Below are 18,515 nucleotides of genomic sequence, written 5' to 3'. Positions count from 1 at the left end.
TTACGGAGATAAATTTTGAAGTTCCATCTACATTCTATGTTAATCTTATCGATAAATTATTTTTCATCAGATAGTTATAGCTGTTTGCAATCGTTATATTAAATTTGAATTACCCTGTATTTTAGGAATTTTTCAAAAATAAACATTTATTCGAAGAAAAAAAATCAGTATCAAAATCCAAGGACTCTCTGCTTAGGAAATCGAAATTGAAAACATCAAAATCTGTTTGATTATCTGAAGAAACAGAGAGGAGTGAGTATTAGGAACGCCTTTTACTTTATCAGACAATTAAACTGTTTTTGTTGTTCTTAAATCTATCTTGATCACTAATAATAACCAATTTTAAAAGCGTTTTTATTCCTCTCATAGTGTGGTATTAGTTGGCTGTCTCTAATTTTTAAACTATTTTAACATCATTCTGTACAATCACTCTAAAACTGTACATTAAATATGGTCATTACGGAATAGATGCTCTGTATTTATACTGAGCATCTATTCCACACTATACTGCACTTTGTATTTACACAGAGTAATTCAGTACAGCGATTGCAAGCTTGGAAGGAAAATGAGGAATTAGAGGTGTTGAGAATTACAAAGTAACCAATATTCGTAAATGTTACCATACATCTCTAAGGGTCCTTCCACGCTTAGATTACGCTATTAGTATGTATTTGAAATGGTACTTACAGTTATCCGAAATTATCTTAACTTTAATGTATTTTCTAGAGAAAAGAAATTTCAAAAATAGCCCTTAAATATCCAACAGAAATAGCAGTTTTATTGTAATTGAAATAAATATTTTAAATTCTATCACATTTGATTGCGTATGCGACCTATTTAGATCAATGTTCGACTGTCCTCATCATTTCTCATCATTCGGGGCATCCGATGATTCTTCATTATTCGGTTCATTAGATGATTCCTCACTATTTGATTCATCAGTAAGACCCGTTTCTTCATTACTTGATATATCGGTAAAACTCATTCCTTCATCATTTGGTTCATCAGTTAAACCGGTTTCCCCATCATTTGATTCATCAGCAAAACCCGTTTCATCCCTATTTGGGGCCTCAGATGTCCCTTCTCCATTATGTTCATTATATAATCCCTCATCATTCGGCTCATTAGATGATAATTCCTCATCATTTGATTCATCAGTAACAGCCTTTTCCTCATCATTCGGTGCATCAGATGTCCCTTCATCATTCTTTTCATCAGATGGTCCCTCATCATTTCGCTCATTGGATGATTCCTCATCGTCTGATCATCAGTAAGATTCGTTTCTTCGTCATTTGGGGCATCAGATGACCTTTCCTCTGTTGGTTCATTAGATGATTCTTCATCATTTACATCTCGTACATTATCATCATTTGGTTCATCAAATTCTCCTCCCTTCTCATCGGATGATTCCTCATTGTCCGGCTGATCTGGTTCACCTCGGTTACTTTGTTCATCCGATTTATCTTCATTACTTGTTTCATGTGATGACCCTTCGGGATTTGGTGCCTCATCAGGTGTTCCTTCATCATTTGGCCTATTAGAAGCTCCGCCTGCACCTTGTCCATTTCCAGCGCCTCCTCCTCCTCCAGCTCTTGCACCAAAACCTCCTCCGAAGCCTATATTTATTCCAAATCCTCCACCTAAACCTCCAAGTAATCCACCTAAGCCTCCAGCATTGGCTCCTGCATTCGTACCTGCTCTTGCTCCTATCTGAAATCCGAAATTAAAACCTGCTCCAGCTCCTGCATTTTGAGGTCTGCCATTCACCACTAATACATATGTGGAGAAAAGCAAAATAAAAACCTGCAAGAAAAATCAAACAACTTTTTATAAAAGGAGAAAAATATATTATATTAAATTACGTGTTTGGGAATTCTGAAATTGTTTTCAATCGTAGTAGTATGAAATTATTTTGATATTAATTAATTTATCGTTGCTATCAAAGAACAATTTTGCGCCATTTATATAAAATGCGCTTGTGTTTTAAAGCAACGAAGAGCTCAGGTATGCGCGCTTGACCTACACGGTGTCAAAAGTCTGTAATAAGTAAATAACGAGGATGTGATAACGAACTTTTCCTTTTAAAAAACATAAAGCAAATTTCTTGATAGCCTGATTGGTAGGGCACTGGGCCCATGTCCAGGACTTCATAGGTCTGCCGAAGACTCCCGTGTAGTAAACGGTGACTGATGCACGTTAAATCTGTCGAGTCACAAAGTCCTCCATGTTCCCAGAACAAATCATTCCTCTGGGGATACTGATCCAGGAGTTTCCTTGTCTTCTGGATTGGTTCAAAATTACGAGGCTACGGAGTTGAACATTAGTAGTCGTAAACCCAACATTGGGTCTGCTGTTCAATGACGGATATAAAATTAAAATAAAGAAGCACATTGCCTTAATTGGGGTAAGAATACAATGACCACATTAAAAAAAAACAAGAACAACAGAATTTTTGGTTTAAATTTTTCTACGCTTAGAGGGCTAACTTCGTTTTTCTAATGTTCGAGTAATCAAGAATTTTCAACTAATCTACACTTTAATCATTTAACAATTGCAATTATTTTTATTTTAAAATTATGGGAATTTAAATTTACAAATTTTTAAATTAATTTTAAAAAAATGAAAAGATGCAACAAATTAAAAAAAATGCACGAATTGAAAATGCAAAAAATAATATTGAATATTAATTCAATTTATATTTCACGCTTTTTCTGCTGGAATAAAAAAAAATTAGTAAAACTTAAATGATTTTTTTTAATTGGAAAAGTAGGGATACTATGAAATAATAAATATTTTCCTTAAAAATAATTACATAAAATAAGCAAAATATTACAAAAAACAATGAAGAAGTTGTAAAAAAGAAAAAAAGAAATAAGACTTAAAAAAAACATAAAAAATAGGTAAAATATTTTAAAAATGAAAGCTACTTTTTTAAAGAAAAGAAAAGCAAAGTAAGCGAAATAGTAAACAAAATGTTAAAAAATCAAGCAACATGTGAAAAAATAACAATAAAATAAGCAAAATAATAAAATATTCAATAGAGAAATATGCTTAAATTTCGAAAAAATTAAAACTGAATGGTCATGTAAGATGAAAGCAATAAACATAGATTAAAATAAAATAACAAAAAGACATGAAATAATGCTATGAAAACAGGGAAAAGGTATTTTTGTACAATACAGGGAGTTTTTTATTAAATTTATCCTACTCATAGGCATCTGCAGGGGGAACTGGAACTTAAATGGCATAAAATTTGGTAAAAATACTACAGACGATTGGAGGAGCCGTGGTGGTTTAGGAGATAGAGCACTAGCCTCGCAATGAGGTGAAACGGTTTCAAATCCCAGCGATAGCAGGTCGAAACAAATTCCGCTCCCGTCTCGCTCCGGCTACAGAGCTGACGTAAAAATATCCTCAATGGTAGACGAATCATAGGTCAGAGTCCCTTTGTCATCAGGCTAACCGTGGGAGGTTTTCGTGGTATTTCTTTTTATGGAACGCAAATGCGGGTTAGTTCCATCAAAAAAAGACTTAAACGAAGGCAAATTTCTCCCAATACTTTATCCTGGAGTTCTCTTGTCTTCTGGATTAGGTTCAAAACTACTGGATTAGTTCAAAATTAGGTCGACTGTTCAACGACGGTTATTCAATAAAATAAAAACCATATAGAGAAATAGATTTCGCGAAAATTACTTTTGTTCAAAAATTCGCCAGTTGAGGTAAATGTAGCACTGGAGAACGAATGCTCAAATTTGAGCATAAAAATGTAAAAGAATTTCATTCAAGAGAAATCGAAATAAATAAATCAGATAACATTAGAGAAAATTTAATTAAAAATTATAATCGTAAAAAAAAGGGTCAGCAAATTAAAAATTCAGGTTGTCACAATGGTCCTGGTTCGTCAGGTCTTAAATATTATAGTTCTGCTGACAATTCAATGAGAGTTTCATTTTTTTAACAACCTCTTAATCGAAATGAAATACACTAATGGATTCAATACCAACGTTACATTAACCACAATTGATTTTTTTTTGCGTTGTGATAAAGAAAAGAATTAAGCAATACAAATAATTGCAAATATAGCTTGACTTCAAAGCGTGTCTAACCCTTGATCCGTCTACTACTGAGAACATTTTACGTCAGCACCTTGGTCAGTGCGAGTCCTGCCGTCGCTGGGATTCGAACCCGGTTCATCTCCTTGCAAGACGAGCTCTCTAGCCCCTAGGCCACCACGGCACAACCTTCCTCCATTGTCTTTAATTACAAAACAATCAATTTTAATCAAAAAAGAAAATTTTTCTCAAGTGTCACACAACGCTTTCCTTTCTCCGCCAAAATCACTAAACGGGAGGGAACACGTGACTGAGGGGACGTTTAGTACGAAGAGAAGTGTTAAACTATAAGAGCGGGCTTGCTCTATTTGTATTACAGCTCTATGGTTAAAAGTGTAGAGAAAATATGGGTGCTTACTTTGATAAGCAGAATAGTTTCGTATAATATTGAAGCAAATGAGCAAGGGCAGACCACCTTAGTATAGTTCGTAAAGTTATCCTTAAACCTGAAATGGTATCTGACTCAATTGGGTACCTAGAAACTATTTCAGCAATAAAATACCAATTGACTTATGCATTAAAAGTTAAAAACAATAGTTAAAATACTTTACCCAGTATCCCATGTTTGTGGTTGAATAATTATAGGAAAGCTAATGAGTCGGAAAGTTATTTTAACTGATGGAGTATTCCATTTGCCTCCAATGATTCATTCATAAATATTTTATTAAATAAAAAAACAAGCAAGGAAACAATCGGCTTTCGTTTCCAAATTCAAAACAAAAAAATAAGCAAATAATTATTGAGGAAGTAATGATGGTAAACTGATTTCAGTGTTATATTATTGAAAATTTTCTTTTATATTATATTCAATTGAAAGTCGTATTGCGAAATATTAAACAATGTTAACAAAATGGACACCGATATTTGAAAATAATGTTTTCAAACCTGAAGAGCAAACAAAAACAGATATTGTATTCTGTTTCATTTTATATTTTAAATTTTTTTTTCATGAACCTTAAGATTTCCTCATGCAATATAATTGTGCATTGTATCTTTATAATATTGATTATTACATTTGAAAAAATAAATCTTATTAATCATTGTATTGAAATACAAAGTTAAATTGCGAATAAATCTCTTCATCAATTTATAATTCACTATTAATTTATTATTCATCATTAAGTACCCTTTCATTAATCATAAATCGTTAATCATTCATTTTTTCACTATTAGTTCTTAATGAGGAGAACTATTGATTTATTGTGTAAATAATGAATAATTCATTAAAGCAAAATTCGTTATGATTCCTAGCTTCATTACAGTAATTGAAATTCCATATAGTTAATATAATTTTTTTTCTTTTTTTAATTCTTATTACATCCGCTTATGATGAATGATCACTTTATAAAATTGAGTTGCTTATTTACAGTTTTTATTCACTATACAGAAATTCTTTTTTTGTAGAATTAATACAGTGAAACCTCTCTGGAGCGACCACTCTCCGTGAATCCAATCAGTGGCCATCACGGCCACTCAGTGAGATTTTTTTAGTAGTTTAAAAAGTTTTAAATTTGTCTATATTATAGTAGCATCTTTGCAAATTTAAATAACGTTGTGGTTTAACGTAATGTAAAATTTCCGGCGTTCCAGATCAAATTCTACTTAAAACAAGGACTAGTTTCTCACTGAAAAATGTTCACATTAGTTTTCACTTTTGTTCATGTCTGTTCATTAGTCTTAAGCTTTTGTTAAAAGTTACTAAGCTAAAAGAATTTAATAAAGATTTGCTTTATTAATCTGTTTCACAATCTAGTCAACGCAAAAGATTTGATTTCTCCCGTTTCTGTGAAGGAAAAAAAAACAAGAGAATGAAGGAAGACAAATGAGAAAATGAAGTAAAAAAGCGAGAAAATGAAGCGCAAAAAGTTTGAGAATGGAGGTAAAAAACAAGAGAATAAATTAAAATAACGAGAGAATTAAGGGGGAAAAAACGAGAGAATCAAGGGGGAAAAAACGAGAGAAAGAAGGGAAAAAGCCAGAGAATAAAGGGGAAAAGACAAGTAAATGAAGGGAAAAACCGAGAGAATGAAGGAAAACTAGAGAATGAAGAGAAAAAACGAGAGGATACAGGGAAAAAAACGAGAGAATGAAGGGAAAATAACGAGAAGGGAAAAAACGAAGTGTGTTTCTCGTTGTGTTTCATACTCTTTCAGCAGTTTCGAAACTTCTCGCTTCACTCTTACAAGTTTTTGTAGCGGAAAAGTGTCCTTGTACTGTGGAGAAAATTTACTTAAAGTCTCAGTATCATCAGTATCTTTCGTTTAGAAAAAGTTAAAGTAAGAGAGGGAAAAAGCAAGAGAATAAATGAAAAAAGAAACGGGAGAATGAAGGAAAACTAGAGAATGAAGAGAAAAAACGAGAGGATACAGGGAAAAAGAAACGAGAGGATGAAGGAAAAAAACATGAGAGTGAAGGAAAAAAATTCCCACAAAATTGATAAAATATCCTAAGAACGAGTTAACCGATCTTTAAGTAATCAAGAGATCTATGGTCAAATTCACATTTACAGAATACTTAATTCTTAAAATACGAAATCATATATTTGTTAGTATTAAAAAAAATTTAAGAAGAAAAATTGTCTTCATTTTTAATAATCTGCTTATCTAAACAGTCAAATTCGTCGACGTAATGGCTTTTGTATAAAGTAGTTCGGATTTACTTATTTCATAAGTTTCCTAAATTCTTAATATGTTTTTATGAATTTCATGTAAATTTGTAAACTTAAAACTTAAGCAACTGTCAGCTTCAAAAGAACTTTGAATGTTCCTTTTGGTGTTTATAAATTGTTAATTTTGAAATGTTATTGGCAAACCTGTTATGTAATTAAATGTTTTGATACGTTTTATTCTTAAGTAACTTTTCTAGTTTCTGCTTCAATCATTTATATCACTATACATAAGTAGAAACAAGAATTTTCAAGAAATCTTGATGCTTGCGTTTATAAGATTTTTGCTAAACACTAGAGTCCTTTTTCCGCTTTCTGAGGCACGGATCTAAAAATGCAGCTTAAATTCTGAAATTACTTTTTATATAATAAAGTGATAAATATTAAATTTATTAACAGAATTTCATTAATAGAAGCTCGAATAAAATGTTTTCCATTCCAGAGTTTAAGAGTTCTGGCAATATCTATAAATTAACAAAGCTTCCAAACCAGGACGGGATAACCTGGCTGGGAGGGCGTTGTTACCGTTGTCAGGGTGTTGTTCGAATCCAGCCAGTTAATGACTCCCCATGTAATAAATGGTGACTGGTGCACGTTAAATCTGTCGGGTTACAAAGTCCTACATGCTCCCATAACAAATTAAACGTCTGGGGGTACTGAATTGGAGATTAATCGCTCCCTGGTTCAGGTCAAAATTGCGATTTGTGGATGAAAGAATGAATGTATGGATGAGGCAGTCCTATAAACGAGTGTGACGTATGGGTGTGGAAGAAGTCAAATTCTTGGGCATAGATGGCGCCACTGGAAAACAAGCCACTGGATGGCGCCACTGGAAACGCCCCCTTTAATGGAATACGACAACAACAAAGCGTTAAGTTTGAGTTTGCACATGATTAATACGTTAAACGTATGGTTTCAAGACTATTTTTGTCGTTTGATTCTCACAATTTTAGATTTTGATACTTTAGAACTTTTACATTTTCATTTTTTAGTTTTAATGTTTATGGATATACATTTTCTAAGCGTTTTTGTTTTTGTTTTTTCTATTTTCAGTTCCTATGACATTTCATATCAATACACAAAACTGAATTCAAACATTGAAAAGTGAGTGCTCGTGGATTAAATTTCTCTTTAAAGTTTTTAGAAAGTACGATGTGTTCTCAAATATTTAAAAATCTTTTTCGCGTAAAACATTTAAGTTTTTAATTTCGTAACGAAATAAAACTTTCAAATTGAAATAAATCAATCAGATTTATTTATTTCAGTTGAGATTCAGTTTTAGTTGAATGAGTAATTTGTTTTTTTAATTACTATTTTCTTGAAAAATTTCTTCAGAAAATCTAAAGATGCTTTTTTAATACTTCAATTACTATAATAGAAGAATGTATCCTTTACAGTTATTGCTAATACTGTTAGAATAAGGACGGTATAGTTTTTATACCCAATAAAACTCTTTTCTAGTACAAAGACCAATTTAGATTTTAAGAAGAACTTAAATTAGTTTCTTAATTCTATTATGAGACTTGGATTAAAAAAACACTTCCTAGAAAAGTTAAGGCCTCCAAACGGGTTACCATAAACGAGAAATTCGATCATTTAGTAGTATAAACGTAGTAACATCTTTCTTATTCTTTCTTCACTGCGCAATTTAGTGGCCCGAAGTTAGTGACATATTCCGTACATTATCCCTACTGCGCAGTTTATGTTTGTTACGTCAGATTATTAAATTCTTTCGTACACAGGCAATCCTTACTCTACAGTTCCTGGCTGTATTATTAGACGCACTTTAAAATTCCATGTAGAATTATAATTATCATGTGATATTATACAGCTGTATTGTTTTTACTCGGATGAAACCGGTTTGCAGTTGTTTACGCTCCTGTATCAATGGGTTCACATTGATAATACTTTAAAAATAAATACAAATAGGAAGTATATAAAAAATCTCCTGAATAAAAACCCCATTACATGCATGTCTAAATATTAAAGTATTGCCTATAAACTCGTGCAAATCATGTCAGTATTAAAACACTACAGTGTGTCTAATAATTGGGTCTAATTATTATAATATACAAATACGAGGTTTGCTATTTATATTTTTGGCAACAGTAAGTGTTGCTAGGCGACCGCAGACGATTTTAATCGAAAGTTTGATATTTTTAAACATAAATTCAGCAGACGATTTACCATTATAGCTTCATTTGTGTTGTTGACAGTAAATTGAAAAGTTCTTCTCTTTCAAAAAATGGAATGGAATCGTGAACATTTTCGTGCCATTATTTTTCATGACTTTCGACGTGGATTGTCAAGACAAGAGTGCTTCGATTAACTTAATTCTTTATTCAGCGATAAAGCGTCATCCTACAGCACTGTAAAAAATTGGTAAAACGAATTTAATCGTGGTCGATGTTCGATCCAGGACGAATCCCGTGCAGGTCGTCCAAAATCCGCTGTTGTGCCAGAAAAGATCGATGCTGTGCGTGAACTGATAAAGCAAGATCGTCCTGTGACATACCGTGAGATAGATGCGTCTTTGGACATTAGTATAATCAATAAAATATTGCATGATAAAATATGCATCAATAAAATATTGCATGAACATTTGAGCGTAAAAAAAATTTGTTCGCGTTGGATCCCGCATAATCTGACAAACGCTCAAAAAAAGGCTCGTGTCGATTGGTGCAAGGAAATGTTGGAAAAATACGTTCAAGGTACATCAAAGGCTGTGTATAACATCTACACAGGTGACGAATCATGGATCTATGCATATGAGCCGGAAACAAAACAGCAATCAACTGTATGGGTCTTCCAAGACGAGGCAAAACCAACAAAAGTTGTTCGAGGAAGAAGCACATCAAAACAAATGATTGCCTGTTTCTTCAGCATTAACGGTCATGTGGCAACAGTGGCTTTAGAGCAACGCAAGAAGTTCAATTCTGAATGGTACACGACCATTTGTTTGCCAGAAGTCATCGGAGAAATTCGAAAAAAGCAGAAGAACAGGCGAATCATTCTTCATCACGACAATGCGAGCTCTCACACATCGACTCAAACAAAGGCATTTCTGACGGAGCGAAAGATCGAACTGAAGGGTCATCCCCCGTACAGCCCTGATTTGGCACCCAATGACTTCTTCTTATTCCCACACATCAAAAATAAATTACGTGGACAACGATTTTCGACCCCCGAAGAAGCGGTTGATGCATTCAAAACGCATGTTTTGGAGTTACCTCAATCGGACTGGAAAAAGTGCTTTGAAAATTGGTTCAAACGTATGCAAAAGTGTATTGATCATCATGGAGAATATTTTGAAAAAACAATAAAACCAATTTCGATCCTACATATTTGCTTTTTCATTATTAGGCCAGAAATATAAATAGCAACCCTCGTATAATGCTTGATATGATAAATATTCTATATTTATATAATATATAGTCCGATTTGTCCAATCGTCGAATTTATATTATCTATCGTCTCATTTGACCAATTAACAAGTGCAAACTGGTTTCAGTCACGTAAAAAACAACAATGCTGCATAGTATCACCTGAGAATTAAATATTGCACATAGAATCTTATATTGAGTCGAATAATTTGTCCCGGGACTGTAGGAGGTGTTGGTTAAACTCTACGTGACAGTAACGGTGTTCATACGCTTCTTCATTCGACTTTTTTCTCCACGAAAACTAGAGAATGTAAATTTCTGCGTTGACCGTATTTAGAAACAGTTTCAAGAAAAGCTACATCTTCCTTAAATTCTTTATTTTTAACAAAAAGTTAATAATTAATCTCAAATTAATTAGCATATCTAAGGTTAGCTACTCGAACTAATAAGATTGCAACTTAAATCCGATCATTAGATTAAAAATTATTACGAAGTTATTTGTTTAACCCTTTTTTCAAAATGGGTGTTGTTTTGAGTTTAATGGCGTGAAAGTCATTTGAAAGTCATCACACTTTTCAACTGTGTTCAAGAGTAATAGTAAACAGTGCACATGCGTTGCTATGGCGACAGCTGCTGTTTGATAATTTTTTTTCTAGAATTATTATTTTTCTTTTTTAATTTTTTTATGCATTAAGTGGGTAAGTTTATTTTTGAGCTATGGCAACAGAGAGATCCCATAAATACTTCTTGAGTTGTGAATAAACGAGAATTTCTTCATTTGAACGATATTTTTGTTTTTATTGTTTTAATTAAGAAGCAGAAATTCTAACCAACAGTTCAAACTGGACCGTTTTCAATACTAATTTAGGTGAATATCAAAAATAAAGAGGGTGAAAAAAAAATTAGACAGCAACCATTTTGACAATGGTTGACCTGTGATCGCCTTTCGGAGAAATGTTTCTTATTTTGAATTGTGCTTACGTTGAGAAATAATATTAACAAATTTTTAAGCAAATATTTTCAACTTTTTGAAAGGAAAGGGCGACTTTCTTAAAGTTAGCTGGCAAGAATTACTTTGAACGTCAAAATAAATTTGTATGTCCTTAGTTTTTTGTTCATTTTTGAAAAACCAAGTAAACTGCTGTATTTTTTTAAAAATTGTGTTTATTATACAAGCAACCGAAGTAAAAGAGGAATAGTCTTTGTAATTTGTATTGCAGTAATTTTTATTTAGCACCAAATTATGTTATGAATTTTAAGAGATAACCAAATAACTTTAAAGTCGTTAGAATTCTGACAGTTAGAAACAAAATTTTAATATTTCTAAGTGTTTTTTTTAAAACAATACATAAAATGTTGGAATTTTTGGAGTTTTGATCCGATTCGAAGGGGGAATGGTATCTGGCTTCGGTCAGTTTTTCAGAAAATTAATTATTTTTTAAAATTGTTATTATTTACTAAACTTCAATATTTCTTCAGTCTATGACAGTTTCTAAAAAATTACTATGTAAAATTTTGAAACAAATGCATTGCATTTTTCTCTGGCATTATTTGTAAAAGCTTTTGCTATGGCTTTTTTAAATATGCTGCTAATTTAAGCCAATAAAATTTTGCTGGATAGTTAATTGCAACAGAGTACAGTAGGCCAGCATCCAAGGTCTCGTGGCCAAAATTAGCATTTGATAAAATTTGTTTCAAAATTTGGGGTTTTTTATTTAGGGGTTTTAATGTGCTGGTAAATTGAAATATCCACAAAAAAATTAAAATGGTGACAGAAATATGGAGAGCAAAAATTAAAAAAAATAATATAGTACGTTTAAATAATTAATTATAGCAATGAAAATATAATAATTTTCGTAATTTTATATTAAAAATAAAAAGCAAATTATATTTCCGAAGTAATATTAAAAATTCCTGCGAATTAAATAAAGCGAAGACAAGAAGAAAAAAACACATAATTTTTGTTTTTCGGTATATTTAGTTCACCTTTTCAATATGGGCAAAATGGGGAAGGTAGAAACATCAAAGAAGACAACAACAAAAGGTTTAGCTAATTACTTCGTGGAACTTTTTGGAACTAAAATTCGAACGTCATTCAAACATTGTAAAATGTCAAATGATAAGATAAACTGTAAGTTTGTCAAGAGTATTAACGAAACCAACAAATTGAAAAATTGTACTATAATTTCAGACTAATTACTCTGATTAGAATGTAACAGTAAGGAGAAATTCCTATATATATTTCTGAAATAAAAATTTTAAAGTTACATTAAAAAAAAAAAAAATTAACATATTTTTCATTACACTGTACTCTCGTCGGTCCGAAAAGTAAATTATAATGTTTGGAATGATTATGAATATTTAATTTGGGCTATATTAAAACTGCCTACACATATTTTAGTTGAAAATTAAATTATTGACTTTTGGCCAAAGATCATGGTGTTCTGACCCACAGTGTACTGTGACCGTTTCATTTCTTAGTGTTCTTTCTTGCCACTACGAAGTATTCTGGGAAACATTTGAAACTCGAATAAAAATGAATACTGAAAATTATGAGATGGATTTTGCGGCATATTTTCATTACTATCATTTTACAATCATATTTAAAACTATTTAATAGAACTTTCAAATCAAGTTTCTTAACTGCACATTATAAAAGACACATATTTTCATTATAGAACCTTGTAAAAGCTTAAGACCTTGTAAAATGAACACAAGCTTTTTATTAGGATCTCTCCGAGTTGATAAATAAATGTTAAAATTATTCGGTTTATTTAACATTCTTCTAAGAATGTTAAATAAATTGGTAAAAATAAAAATAAAAACCTTCTAAATGAGAAAAAAATTCTTTTTTTTTCGAAAAATAGGATTGTTAAAAGTACTTTTATTTCGAATCAGTCACTTTAAATAATAAGACAAATGTATTCTTAAGTATTATATAACAACTTTAATTCTTTTTTGATATGATTATACATAACTTTAATATTAGAGCATAAACAACTCGCATGACTGCCTCTATTTTGAGGAACCAGGACTACTAGTTGTTTTATCTTCTCCAGAACTCGATACCTCGATGCCAATTTCATCACTTGATTCTGTCCATCCACTACTGGAAGAACCTTCCCCATCTCCAGTACTTTCACTATTACCTTCATTACTTCCCCTTGTCTCATCATTTTCTGAATTATTTTCACTCTCACCAGAAGCTCCCTTGCATTCTGGGTCATCAGTGGATTTTTCAGAACCAGATTCTTCCTTGCTGGGTTCATCACGGCTATTTCTCTTTCTGTGAGGTTTTGCATTGCATGCCACAACAACCACAGTGGCCACAATAAGAAGGATCTGTCAAGTTAGGATATTTTAATCAAATGTAAATTTGTCAATAAATAATATAATTGTAATAAGTGTTTTCAATATTTATTTGTATCATTTATAGTAATTTATTTGTAAATAAATAAATAATTGCCAATACGCAGTTTACAAAATAAAAAAAAATAAGTGTTTATCGTATTTAAAATTTACACATCTAAAAAATTTCCTTTCATGTCACTGTTATTGTTTATAAAATTTTGTATATTTTACCAAAGAATGTTTCGTTGTGGATTCATATATTCTTTGCATTTTGTAAAGGAATGTCCAATGACAATATGACACTTGACTGAGTTTTTAGAAGCTTTATTGCCAAGGAAAATAAAAAGCTATAGTTTAAGTTCCTCACACTTGAGGCAAAACTATAATTTTAAACAATAAATAACATCTTGGGATAAAGAGTTATCCGTTTTTTAGAATGGCTAATGAACTTGAGTATTTCAAAGACATTTTTTTTAGAAATTCACAGTGTGGCGGGATTTTTTCACCTAGAAGATCCATTTTTTATAAATATATAACCGTCGTTGAACAGCCGACCCAATTTCATGGGTTTACGACTACTAACGTTCAAATCCGTACTCTTGTAATTTTGAACCCTATCCAGAAAACAAAGGAACTCCTGGATCAAGTATTGGGAGAAATATGGCATCGTTGAGAACTCTCTGATGGAACTAACCCTCATTTGCGTTACATGGAGAGGAAGACCTCGAGAACCTCTGACAGTTAGCTTGACGGCAAAAGGATTCTAACCCATGATCCGTCTACCACTGAGGATATTTCACGTCAGCACTGCCGTCGGTGTAAGCCGAATGTGGATTCGTATCGAACAGCCATCACCGGAAGTAGAGCTATTTGAAATTCCACCCGCGCTTGTTCAAATTCTGTCAAATAGGAAACGTTATTTTTGAGCCATGGAGCCTCAGGGGATAGAGCTTGGCCTTTCAATGAGGTGAACCTGGTTCGAATCCCAGCGATAGTTGGTCGATATGAATTTCGTAACCGGCTGACACAGACAACTATGATGACGTAAAATATCCTCAGTGGTAGACGGATCATGGGTTAGAGTCCCCTTGCCGTCAGGCTAACAGTGGGAAGTTTTTGTGGTTTTCCTCCCTATGTAGCACAAATGCCGGTTAGTTGCATCTTAAAGTCCTCCACGAACAATTTTCTCCTAATATTTGATCCAGGAGTTCCCTTGTCTTCTTGATTGGGCTCAAAGTTACAAGACTGCAAAATAGCCGTAAAGGCAAAAAGCTAGGTCGGCTGTACAAGGACAGTAATTAAATAGGAACGACATGGAAAAACATTCCAGATAATGCCCTGGACTGTCGTGCCGATGATGATTTGTTCATAAAATATTGCTAACTGCTTTGTAAAGTACATTGTGTCTCAAAAATGACGGACTATTTAAAAAAAAAAAAAAGGAGCGAGATAAAATGGAAAGTTTTTGTATTTTTTAGATCGTCCGCATTTTGCTTTATTCTCAGAATTGAGATCAGTTACTATCAAAACAAACTATCAATATAGTTATTTATTTATCTAAAACAAAATTTCGAAATTATGTTAAAAAATTAGTGTAGAAAATACATTCTTTCGAAAGGTTACCTTAGAAATTATACGAAAATGTAATATTGCTGTAAATATCATTAACGAATTGTTATCTGCAGCTATACCAGCCATGAGTTGTTTATTAACAAGTTATCCTCCAGTTTAAAATTATTTTAACTAAAGAAATGTGGAGCTCTCGTATTATAAGCCACACGCTCATTCAGGAATGTACTACTAAAGCTCTATAGTGAAGCGTGATTGTTCTAAAGTAACTACGTGAGCGCATAGCATGCTACACTCTTAGAAAAATGGTTAAATAACAATTTATTGAATGATTATTTTATCATACTTAATCGAAACAGTCAAATAACCATAAATTAATTGGTAATTGAACTGTTAAGCTTGAAAAAAACTGTTTATCAACTGCTTTCACCTAATACGGTTAAACAACCAGAATTTTATCGCACCCACTAGAACCATCTCATACAGCAACTTAGCTCTTTGGAACTGCGTACATATCATAGCCGAGCGAACTTATCTGTCAATCTCATGACCGGTCGAACTGGGGTTCGAGTCCTTCTGTTGACACCACACTATTTCCTCCATTCCCTTCAACACATGAAGAATTTCGTATATCCGGCACTCTTCTATGGCCATTACCTTACGAAAAGCCGAGTTCAAATGTCTAGTTAAATAAAAATAAAGAAAATCTTACGTTTTTGAAAAATGCTTAGTTGTAAATGGTCAAAAAACCGTATAGTTTTGTATTCATGGTCTTATAACCATACTTTTTGTAAATGGTTTCAAAACCGTAAAGAAAAAAAAATGTTCTTTACCGTAAACTTTACGGTTAATCGGACAGACAGCTGAGAGTAAATTTACCATAATTTTAGAATGGAATGAAAATTTTAACAGGGCAGTAATCGATGATTAAATAGCATTACATTTTTCATTCCATCTAAGAACCATTTTTATATTAAATGTTTTCATCAGAAATAGTTATATCGGAAAATAATTAAAAAAATAGTTACTCACTAAAGTTAGCTTCATGTTGATTCTTCTTTCCTAAAAGATCTAATATCAAGTATCAATAACAAAATATAATATCGATCTCAATTTATACTCCCAAATTTATTTTTATTCCGTGACTTTTTTCCAGGGATAACAGATTTACTGATTCCAAAAACCACCCCTTTAGTGCGAGATGCCTTCAATTATTTGATGAAGAACAATGAACTGTCGAATAATAAACACTCGTTGCGTTCCAACTTTGCGTGTGACAAAGATGCAGGATGTTGCAAAGTTCCAGTGCGTTCCATTCATGAATCAATACGGAAGAATATTTACTGCTAAAGGAAGTGATGTACGCACAATACTTTCAAAGAAAAACATACAAATATTATTTAGTTGGAGTAAACACGTGCAAATCAATAGGGAAAAAACACTTTCCGACAAAGTGATGAAAATTTGATCGTATATTATATTATATTATATTATATTATATTATATTATATTATATTATATTATATTATATTATATTATATTATATTATATTATATTATATTATATTATATTATATTATATTATATTATATTATATTATATTATATTATATTATATTATATTATATTATATTATATTACTTACCGTCGTTGAACAGCCGACCCAATTTTCAGGTTTACAACTACTAATGTTCCTCTACGTAGCCTTATAATTTTGAACCCAATACGGAAGACAAAGGAACTCTTGGATCCAGTACTCAGAGATATTTGCCTTCGTGACTGACTTTTTTATGGAACTAACCGCATTTGCTTTATATGGAGAGGAAGACCACGAGAACCTCCCATGGTTAGCCTGACGGCAAGGGGACTCTAATCCATGATCCGTCTACCACTGAGGATATTTCATGTCAACACTGTGGTTGGTGCAAGCTGGACGAGGAATTCGTATCGACCAGCCATCGCTGGTATTCGAACTCGGTTTGTCTCATGGGAAAGTGAATGCTCTATCCCCTGAACCATCGCGACTGAAACATAAAATACGCAGTATTTGCTTTTTTATTTTATTTTTTATTTTAACTGAAACAAATGAAAAGCAAATACGTTGCGACTTTCATAGGTAAAGCCGAGTAGAAAAGAAAAGATTCGCCTCTGACCCAATCTGCAGATTGTCACAGAGAAAGTTCTGAAATTTGAATTCAAGATGTTCTGTAAACACCACCCTTATTATATATTTTTACCATTTGTCAACTAGAAAACTGGAATTCAACGACAACCTATTTTTAAAAAATTAACTACAAAAATTCTTGACAGATGGCGCTGCTCTTTTCTGAACTGTAAAACAATGCTTCCTCATCATGTTGAATCCTCGGATTGCACCTCGCGGTTGTTAAAAGTAGTGATTATTTAAGAAAACGTAGTTTTATAGTTATCTATGTTAGAAATGCCATCTACTGACGGGTTTTGAAATAAATTTTGGAAATTGCTGAAAGTAAGTTATCTGGTTAACTCAACAACCATATGACTCAGTCTCACCCACGTTTTAAAATTAATCACGAACTTCTTCAAACTACGGATTTTGTAATTGTTTTAAAATAAGTTGAGATTGATTCATCTCGTTATTCAGGTAATTGTTATGCAGGTTCGAATTAGTAGTAAATGTGCCCTAAGTTTGTGAAAATGTAATTCAAACAAATTGATGTAGAATTATTTCTATATATTGTCTTTGTCTATTTTTATTTTATTTTATGGTCGTTGAGCAGCCAACCCAATTTTTGAGTTTACGACTACTAATATTCATCTCCGGAGCTTTGAAATTTTTAACCCAATACAGAAAACAAAGGAGCTCTTGGATCCAGTACTGAGAGATATTTGCCTTCGTGGAAGACTTTTTGATGGAACTAACCAGCATTTGTGTTACATGGAGAGGAAGACCATAAGAACCTCCCACGATTAGCCTGATGGCAAGGAGACTATAATCCATGATCTATCTATACTGAGGATATTTTATGTCAGCACTGTGGTCGGTACAAGTCGGATGAGGAATTCGTATCGACCAGACATCGCCGGAATTCGAAGTTCACATCATTGAAAGGTGAAAGCTCTGTCACCTGAGCCATCACGGCTCTGTTTTTCTGTATTATAATTTACAAAGCTTTCTGGACGCTACGGATAGCATTTAGGACCTCATGCTCTGATTTTCGTTTTTTTTAATCTTTTTACCCTTGTATTTTCTTTTTGTCTCTAAAACATCTGATTTTTCCGAGATTTTCTAACAGAAAGAATTTTTTCCAAATAATTAGAAAGCAAAGTTTATGAAAGTTCTTTTAGAAATTTTGCTGCCAGTTTTTTGTTTGTTTTAGGAAGACGATGGTCAGCATACGCATTCCAAGCATTTTATCAAATGCATGGATGTATATACCTCGGGAAAGGGGCTATAT

At 32.4% G+C, this 18,515-nt stretch overlaps 2 protein-coding genes across 2 annotated transcripts; both read right to left on the bottom strand.

Moving 5' to 3' along the window:
- Nucleotides 1–758: 758 nt before the first annotated feature.
- LOC107451095 (uncharacterized) lies at nt 759–4,788 on the bottom strand. Its single transcript, XM_016067085.4, has 2 exons — nt 4,664–4,788; nt 759–1,803 (listed from the first exon to the last, which is right to left on the bottom strand). Exons 1-2 carry the CDS (start codon nt 4,673–4,675, stop codon nt 1,009–1,011), a joined length of 807 nt encoding a protein of 268 aa, XP_015922571.3. The 5' UTR covers nt 4,676–4,788; the 3' UTR covers nt 759–1,008.
- An 8,241-nt stretch (nt 4,789–13,029) lies between these two features.
- On the bottom strand, nt 13,030–16,296 carry LOC107451102 (uncharacterized). Its single transcript, XM_016067095.5, has 2 exons — nt 16,113–16,296; nt 13,030–13,502 (listed from the first exon to the last, which is right to left on the bottom strand). The coding sequence occupies exons 1-2, from the start codon at nt 16,125–16,127 to the stop codon at nt 13,176–13,178; spliced, it is 342 nt and encodes a 113-aa protein (XP_015922581.2). The 5' UTR covers nt 16,128–16,296; the 3' UTR covers nt 13,030–13,175.
- Between the last annotated feature and the right edge of the window lie 2,219 nt (nt 16,297–18,515).

Source organism: Parasteatoda tepidariorum, chromosome 4, assembly GCF_982258835.1.
Source record: "Parasteatoda tepidariorum strain Cologne lab strain chromosome 4, Ptep-v5.0, whole genome shotgun sequence".
Lineage (NCBI taxonomy): Eukaryota > Metazoa > Arthropoda > Arachnida > Araneae > Theridiidae > Parasteatoda > Parasteatoda tepidariorum.
This window is presented reverse-complemented; position numbering and strand designations above follow the sequence as displayed.